General features: G+C 29.0%; 1 protein-coding gene across 1 annotated transcript in view; it reads left to right on the forward strand.

Moving 5' to 3' along the window:
- The first annotated feature begins 3,112 nt into the window (after positions 1–3,112).
- The window catches only part of LOC117167984, a 7,839-nt gene continuing 999 nt past the window's right edge, over positions 3,113–9,952 (forward strand). Inside the window, exon 1 of the mRNA XM_033353269.1 lies at positions 3,113–3,209. Within this exon, the coding sequence (XP_033209160.1) occupies positions 3,125–3,209 (85 nt within the window). The 5' untranslated portion in view covers positions 3,113–3,124. The remainder of the gene's footprint in view (positions 3,210–9,952) is intronic.

Below are 9,952 nucleotides of genomic sequence, written 5' to 3' on the forward strand. Positions count from 1 at the left end.
CGCTGTTGGGTGGGTTTATGATGAGTCGTTTAAGATAATATCTGAGAGGTTACGTTGACTTTATTCAGTAAAGCTTTTATGAATGTTTTATGACCTTTTCTGCTCATAAAGTTCGAGCTGATGTGTCAAATAAACATTCATTTTCAACAAAATAAACCGCCATTTTTTACTTGCGAGGAGGATGCAGAATACAGACATCCTTGGCACACTTCTCCATATCCTAAGAATTCACATTTGCTAGATGTCTCGTTTCCACCACTACGCTGTCTCACTCAGAAATGAATTTAAATTTTCACCTTAGAAAATTATTAAATTTTCATTAATTCGACTTTGAATACCTAGTTCTTGCATGATTTTATTTTTACGGCAAATTTTTGTCCCTATTAATTTGGACAGTTGCTTGAGTAGTTAAAAGACTACTTTAAATATTTTTAACTATCAATGCTTTTCTGAAATGTTTAAATTAATTTTCCATCTTTAATTTTCAAAATTTGAAAGATTTGAATTTTCATTCTTAAAAGATGTGAATGTGCTATTGCACTATTTTTCAGCAACTAAATAAAAAAACCTTTAATTCTAAACGTTCTAAATTTACAAATGGTCAACTTTTAATTTGCAAAATTAAGTCATTTTTAATTTTAAATGCATCGTGTAGTTGCAAATTTAACTTTGGAATTTCATAGCAAATTCTGATTTGCCAAAATTTAACTGCTGACATTTCAACACTTGAATTCTTAGACAAAAATAAATAACTTTTCAAGCAAAAAGATCAATTTTTTATCAAAAAAGAAGAACTTTCAATGAAAGACATGCATTTTTTATAAAATAGTTGGATTGTTAACTATAAATGAATAAATTTCCAAACCGAAATGGAAGTTAAACTTTCAGTTTAAAAAGTTAATGTTCAGCAAAAAAAAAGAATGATCTAGAGAATACATGAGTTTAAACCAAAGAGATAAACATCCAACTAAAGCGTTGGCGTTTTCACCAAGAAAGGAGTTTTTAACAAAGTTGTTCCAATTTTGAATTCAGAATTCTAGTATTGATTTTCAGACAAGCAGAAATTTTGATCTTGGAGAGCTACATTAAAAGTATTCAATTAATAATACTTTTCTGGATGATCCAACTTTTAATTCTCGCGTTTTGAAAGATTTTAATACATAATTTAAAAGGTTATATATTTATATTTTACCATTTTCCAGAATTCTAAATTCAACACTTTTTGAATTAAAACATTTTCATTCTGAAAATGGCCCACAAGTAAGTTATACAATTGATCAATGTAAGCTTCCATGTCTTTAAAAGTATAAAATTTTATGTATAATATTCACAAGTTGTCTTCTTTTCGAAAATTTTGAATTGGGAGTTATTTAATTATTTGTAGCTTTTAAGTTAAAATTGTATAATTTCGAATTCTGATTCAAGAAGAAAAGCGCGATTTCACTTTTAAATTCTACAATTTTTGACGATTTGATTTAAAAAGTTATTATAAACGATTTTGGCGTTTTTAGTCCGATTTTTTTGTCAAAAAGATTACCATGAGCTGATTTATTTCTTAAGGCTTTCAGTTAAAAAATCGAGTGCTTACATAATTGTGTTATTAACCTGAAAATTGTAAGATTGTGGACATTAATGGTTAAAACAAATTATTTAATTAAGCATTGATTCTAATAATTTTTTTTTATCATTAATTCAATTATTTTCAAAAATAGAGCCAGATTAGTTATATAACTGACGTATGACAGTGGCATATGACTTACTATCATATAACCTTAACAAAATTCTTTGAGCAGCAACTTGTAATCCAGCATTGCATTTTTATGGATTTAGAGCTGCAGAAATCAATTTTGATGCTAAATCTGCATAGTAGCGAACAAATCTGTTGCATTATTCCAAGAACCTACTGTATTACAAGAATCTGCTCTGAGAGTAGTCTTTCTCACCATATTTATTATAAGTAAGCTTACTGCGTTTCTTCTCAACTATGAGTTCTGATCCTCTTGTGTTACGATTCAATCATAAATCTTCGGACTAAAGGCTATCTTATTGCATAACACAAATGAGTATGCATCGATACCAACAGCTCATTCAACAAAACTCAATGAAAATTACAGTAATATGAAAATCGTCTTGGAAAAAATCAAGTAAGAACAACATAAATGGCAAATTTGTGGAGCTATCAAAGTTCTTACGATGCGTCTGGGACAACAATCAGGAAATGTACAGTATCCTTGTTTCTTGTGCCTATTGGACAGCCGAGATTGTGACAATCATTATAAGAAAAAAATTTGGCTGACAAGAATGTCACTGGAACGAGGATACAGAAAGGTCAATATCTGAGTCATTAGTGGAGCCATCAAAAGCCCTTCTTCCACCTCTACACATCAAGTTGGGTCTAATGAAATAATTTGTAAAAGAATTAAATAAAGAAGGACAATGTTTTCACTATACAGCGTCTCAGTTTTCCCAATTTTTCGATGCCACGTTAAAAGAAGGAATATTTCATGTACCTCAAATTCGAAAGCTCGTGAAAGACGACGTTTTTGTTACTAAAATTACTTTGACTGGGAAAAAAGCATGGCTTGATTACAAAAACATCTTTAAACAATTTCACGAAAATGTCAAAAGCCCAGAATGGAAAAAACAGGTGTCAAGAATAATCGATAGTTTGAAAAAATTGAAATGCTTAATCAATTTGAAGCTGCATTTCATGGATTCTAATGTTAAGTACCTTCCTGAAAACCTTGGGGACTAAACGTGACACGGATATTCTGAATGATTCCTTATTCGATTTCAAAATTTTTAACAATATTTTTCGGATACCAACTTACTATCGTAACATATAACCCAAAATATAAAAAAATAAAAATGTAAAAAGGTTTGACTAAACTAAAAAGGTAACATTGTATATGATTTCGTTAAATTCTAAAATTGTCTAATGTGTGTAATAAATGTTGCGTAATTTCACGCGCAGAGTATGCGAATGATTGTATAGTGATTACGTTTAATTGTAAACTGAAACAGTCGTTAAATTTGATAACGTATACAAACAGGTTTCCTTATAAAAGTCGATGATCTTTACCATCACCATCAGATCTATTCTGTGATTGAGTAATTTATCAAGATGGGCATACTGCCTTATTTGAGTCTCCTGATACTTTCTGTGTGTTTATTGCAAGAATATGTGTCTTCATGGGATGACGAAGCGGGTAAGTGAAATAACATCATTTTAAAAATAGATCAATTAATAATGATTTTATTGAAAGTGTGCTTATTCAATTAAATGAAACTAAAAATCTTGACGTTCTATTAACGACGCTTTATAAACATAGGCGATCCTAGAAATATGGTATGATATCTTTTTCTTCATTCAAATGAATTAAAGGCATCAAAAGTTATATTATCGCAGTCTCTGTTTGTGCAGCAGTTTTGGCTAATTGACCAGTTTGAAAGTGTCCGGATCTTTCTGTGATACAGCAGACCCTGTATTTCCCGATTTCTTTATCTAGTAAGTCTGACCCGGAAAATACCAGATCCGGGCGGATTTGCCCATCACCATTGACAACACTGCCTGAACTTAGTCAAATTGAAGAATTCTAATAAGAGGGATGCAATTTGAATCCAGGAAAGTTATTTGAAATTAAAATTACGAAAATATAGAAAAATAGAAAAAAATTTCTTGTGGAACTATCCAAATGCAGTAATTTTAGGTTTAGCTTTTTTGTTTCGTTTCTTTTGAAAAAAAACTAAAATATTTTTCTTTCATGAGAACGGATGCCATTTCTTTAATTTTATATTTTTCTAAGAACTTTTTCGGTGGTTTTGTAAACAATTAGAAAAATCGTGGCACTGGTGAAATTTTACTAATTGATAATGAAAGTTTGCGAACCTAATTTATGTAAAGCTAAATTACTAAAAAATTAGTAAAAACTACGACTTGAAGTAGCAGAAATATTTACTAATTTGATAGCGGAGCAGTTATAATTATTTACAATTAGTAAAAGCATATTAATTTATCTGCAGCTAAATATATTGTTTAAAAAATCGTGAAACCTATAAATAAGTTACGTCACCGCCACTCAAAAAAGTAAAAGTTAGCTGCTATAAAATTTATTTTAATTTTATTAAGTATCAAAATTTCTTTACGCCGTATTATATATTCAAATGAAAAATAGAAAAAAGTTCACTAATTGATTAATAAATGCATTCACTGATGAGTTAGCCCAATAAGCAATCCATTTTTTCATACAAATCTTACTTAAAAAAATCTTGAAACTGATGAAGCGTCTAGAATTATTAATCCGAATACTTAGAAAAAAGAGGGATTCAAACAATATTTCTTTACATCAAAGAAAAAAATATATGCAATGAAAAGTTTTTCTGCTTCTAGGAAATTTCTTTTGATTTAAAGAAACATTTTTTTAAAGGAATGTTTTTCTATTATAATAAAACCTTTTTATTTATTATAAAACAATTTTCTTCAATTTGAAGTTATGTCATTCAAGACAAATATTTTTATAATTGGGAATCAGCAGATAAAGCTTATGAAACAGTAGTTTTGGGTCAGACTCAAGTGATAATGAGACATAGTAGAATTTTTGTAAACAAATTGTAAGACTAGACGAAACTTTATACGTCAGAATCAAGAAAAGATATTGAGTTATAATTAAAAATTCTCTAACATAGAATCAAAGGCAGATCGACTTCTTTAAACATTAAGCAATCGTTCGTTAATATACTTTTTGCAATTACGAAATCTTTATTTGTTCTCGTCCGCTCATTTTGAACGTGAACGAAGGTAAACAATTCCCTAACTTCTTGAGACGAGAATAACAATTTTCTATATGATCACGCGCTAATCGTATATATATAATCTAGAACGTAAACATTATAAAATATGTACGAAGTATTTCTAGTTCACTGAATCACTGTGACCTAAAGACTGTAAAAATACTTATTGTTTTCAATCTTTTTCAAACAATCAGATGGCATGTTTTTAAATTGGAGAGACGATAGGCTACCCCAGGCGATAATATTATGTATAGCTTATACAAAGCGTGAACTATTATATCAAATAATTATTCTTTTCATACATTTTTTGTATAAAACCAATGAATATTATATAATACTTTACACTACATATAAAATATATATATAATTCTTCCGCCTGGGATGTCACGTGCACAATTTCAAAATATGACCTTCATTACCTCATTAAAGTTGAGAATGCTACACCATTGCGTTGCTTGACGAAACTTTTCTACTTTAACGCATTACGTGTTGATACCTTTTTATATTTTTACATACAATTTGAAGTAATTTTTTTCACCTATTAATTAACTTTTTACTATTTAATTAGGAAATATATATCGACTATTTAAATTAGTAATTATTGTCCAATGATCTGTAGTGGCTCACTTTTCACTAATCAAATATGAAAAATGTCATTAGTTATCAGCTGAATATTAGAAATTCTGATTTAGCAAATTTGATATAGCGAATTTTAATTCTATCTTAATATTTTTCTGCATGATGACGTTATCTCTATCTAAACATTTATTTAAGTAATGTGTTCATTAGGGTGGTCCTTATTTTTCTATTTTGGATTCTTCTTGGTCCAATCCCCTATTTTGTTGGATTGCATTAAAAATAACCTCCACCAAATTTGAGCGAAATCGTTTAATACTAGCTTGTGGCCCAAAACACTCGAAGTTTCTCATACAATTAATGTGGAGAAAAGTACCGTACCATTGCAGTTAATTTTGTTTGTATTTTATCGGAATCCTTTGGTTCTATTCAATTATGTTCTTTGCATTGTGTTGTAGAAATTAATTAAATCAATACTTACAAAATGGCGTACCCCTATATTTGAAGAAAACTTACAATTTCCACAATTAATAACAGAATCTTGGCAAGTTCTTAAAATAGGAAAAGTTATTGACAACTTTTTAGCGGTCAAATAAAAGACTACATTATGGTAAAGACAAATATTTCGTAATGCATGAAAGTCAAAATTTAAAAAATCAAACCTGGCGCCATATGAAATATTTAAAAACTCGTATTTTATATGCTTGTCGTCCGAAGATCTTCAAATTTAGAATAAAAAGCAATTGTATTGCTAAAAAGTTTATGGTTGGAAGTAGATCTCAAAATTTTCATAAAAGTAAAAAGTAAAAGTAAATTGTATTTTGTAATAGGAAGAAGCATTGATTTATCTTTCGTAAATATTTTATGCTAATCGATTATTTATGAATCATTGTTTCAGGTTACCATCATATAAGCAATTATTTAAATCAATTATTTGCATGTGACTAAATTCTTTTCGAAAATGTTTTTCATATTTTGTTTAAATTCGGAAGAATGATAGTCATTTTTAAAATAGTAATAAAACGCCAGTTTTACTTTAGTTAAAAGTTCTAGATCTACATGCAATCATACACGTTGTAACAATACAAGTATTTTTTTTCAATCGCGACTGGGCGGCAGAGAACTTAATTTATAAAATTTTTTGATTTTTCCTTGAACGATTTTTCATTGTCGCTGGCCATTTATATTTTAATACTAACATTTTAATATTTTGATACTTTCAGTGTATCAAACAATTTGCAAATATTCCTTGTATTTCATAGCACTACCCTTCTCAAAATGGATAAGTTTTCTTATTCATTTTTCTTCAAAAGTTCAAGAATTAACAAGAAAATCTTACAAACGAAGACGAAAATCGTTCAGACATCTATACCTTAAAAAAATCTCATGTTTCCAAACACGTTTCTAACTTACCAAATTTTAAACACTTTACCTGCGTCTTTTGCAAACGCAGAACGATCGTTTTCAAAATGGAAAATAATAAAGAAACTACTTGCGAACAGAAATGGCGAAAACATCCTTTCCAACTTGACTATAATATCAATTGAGCGAGTGATTATGAATTTATTGGATGTGTCTAAACTAGATGAAGAATTTGCCCAGATTAAAACAAGGCGAGAACATTTCTTTTGAATCCTTATTATATGTAAATAATGTACATAATATTAATCTTGTTTAAATAAAAATAACGGGAAGAATTCCCCAAAATGAACCAATAATCCAATGACAAAATTTGAACAAAAATAAAAAAAAGGAAAGAAAAGTCAGGTGAAGGTTTTAGTAACCATACTATAAAAAGTAGGTGATAAAAAATTCTGAAAATTGTCATGATGTCAAATCAAGAATACACAAAATTCTGATATTAGATGAGCAAGATTTAAAAAAACAAGATGTTACTCTTTTCAAAGAGCTTCCCTGTAAGAATTGTCTAAACATTAGAAATATGGATCGTAACCGTTCCGAAGGTAGCATGATAATGAAAAGTTTTCTTAAAATCAACTTTGATATAATTTCCATGAATTCTGATGAAGGAAATATTACAGTTTGTATGAAAAAATAAGATTATCTTATCGACTGGTATTAATACTGAAGACACAGTTCTTGCCAAATGTTATGATTTAAGAAAGATTCTCGAAAATAGATATCCTTTCAAAATAGTTTTTGTTGTAAATGCTTTGAACAAAACTATAATTTAATTCTCAAGGACTGTATCATAACTTCAAAACATAATATTAAAAATAGATGGGAATTTCACAAAATTATCATTCAAAAACCTTTCCGGATGGCTATGTAATGATTTCTTTGGATGTTGTTGCAATATTTAAATTTTTATAGGATACAAAATAATGAAAAATCAAAAAATTACACTTTTTCGGCCCAAATATGCAAAATACGGTAAACGATTAGTGGACGAAAATTGTGTATTTAAAAAAGATCTACAAATTTGTTATAAACCACCTTGTGATAGGATGCGTAGTTTTGGCTTCAATCATGAAAAACGTCATTAACAGTAAAAAAAAACTGCCCGCTAATGGGCAAATTCTTATCACACCTTTTGTCTTTTAAATTATTTTTTGTCTCGTGCATTTGGTTTCAAAAAATTAAATTTTTTATGCTTTTATTGCTATTTTTTTCACGATCAAAACCAATAACCGAACCTGCCTGTCTGTCTTTGAGCACGATAACTTTTGAAAAAATTAATCTATTTATATTGGCCTTTGAGACACTGTTTTAGTGTCCTAGGCTAAATGCCAAGTTCGTTAGTTAGCTATTTTGGAAAAAAACACTAAGAGTGTGCTCATTTGGAAAATTTTTGAGTCACATTTTTTCATGATTCAAAAATTCTCTGTAACACTTGTTCATAGTACTTAAAAAGAAAAATTTTAATTTTCGATAGCCCTACCAGATTATTATAAAAACTTTGTGAATTTTTTCGGAAAATTGAAAATTCAAATTTTGACCGCACAAAAAATAATCAAAAATCGCATTTTTTGCGATCAAACTATGCAAGATAGGAAAAAATGATAAGACAAACATTGGAGACCCAAAAATATTTACAAATTTGTTATTAATCAGCTTTTGGTTAATTTATAAAAAACATTTAAAATAAAAAAATTAATTTTTTTGACACACGACACAAGGTAATAAAAAGCAAATAGATAACATTTGGTCACCGAAAGTAAAGCAAAAAAATGTGTATCAATGATTTCTTTTGTATTAGATTTGTGTAAAATTTGACATCCCCCCCACCCCGCTTCACCAGATTGGCCACTGGTACACTCTTTTAGTGTCCTAAATAAAAGCTCAAGTTCTTTCGCCAGCCATTTTGGATAAAAAGTCAAAAAATGAGCACATTTTGAATATTTTTGAGACCACTTTTCTTAATTCAAAAATTTTCTGCACGGTGGTTTATAGTATTCAAAAAGTTTAACAATTTATTTTGATGACTTATTTCATAAAACCAGAAATTACCAGAGTTAAAGCATTAGCAAAATTAAAAAAAATTCTAATTTTGATAACATACAAAATAATGTGTAAAGTTTGAATCATAAAAAACCATTGAAAATGAGCAAATTCAGTTGATGGAAAAACGAGAAAAGTTGCAATAAAATATTTTACAACAAGATTTTTTTTTAAGAATGCGCTTTTTTTTTAATCAGAACAATGGTACTACGTCTGTTTTAATACCAATGCAAGTTATGAATAATAATAATATACATTTACGGGAATGATATATTAAAGCCGAAGGAGCTTTCACAAAATAGAATTCACAATCACTAAATCACTGTTCTCGATGCTTATTTGTTTTTTTTTTTAGCAAAATTTGTATCTTTTTAAAATTACCATAGAAACAATCTTTGGTGTTGGTTAAAATTCGACCGTTGGATTCTTGTTTTTGTTTTCAGGAATTCTGCACATTAACTTGATTATTGGAAGTTAAATAGGATTTTAAATTTGATTTTAAGCTGATTTAAATTTCTTAAATTTTATATAATATAGAGCATATGTATATCGAAAATGTATTTTTCTCTTTTTTAACAGAAAAGGGGAAGAGTGGAAAGGAGGGCGATTGCACACGGGTGACCAAATGTATAGTGCCTGCCCTGGGTGATTTATAGAGTGTCAAGATTTTTCCTTGTTCTTTTATACTAATAATAATAATAATAATAATAATAATAATAATAATCATTGTTAGACGCTCGGACTTCACCTCAGAGGTCCGAGGTTCGATCTCTGAGCCGGTACCTCTGGAAATTTTTCTATGTATCTTTACCGAGGTTCTGGTGGTTCGGAACCCATCTTAAGCAGACTGCTCTTATTAGATCACTTGATTGCATTATAAAAATGCGTCCGTGCCTGATGATATATACCGGAACAGCCCCGTGCAAAATGATCAAATAAAAATCCAACTCTAACCAAAAATGCCTTCGGCATGTTGGGCAGTACGAGGGTAGTTCAATAAGTCCTTAGAATGAAGTATAAGAACAATTTTTTTTGGGTAAATTTTTTTTTATTTTTCAACATAATCTGCTTGGAGCTCTATACACTTGGTCAATCGCTTTTCAAGTTTTTTTAATCCTTCAGA

Source organism: Belonocnema kinseyi, chromosome 2, assembly GCF_010883055.1.
Source record: "Belonocnema kinseyi isolate 2016_QV_RU_SX_M_011 chromosome 2, B_treatae_v1, whole genome shotgun sequence".
NCBI classification, from domain to species: domain Eukaryota; kingdom Metazoa; phylum Arthropoda; class Insecta; order Hymenoptera; family Cynipidae; genus Belonocnema; species Belonocnema kinseyi.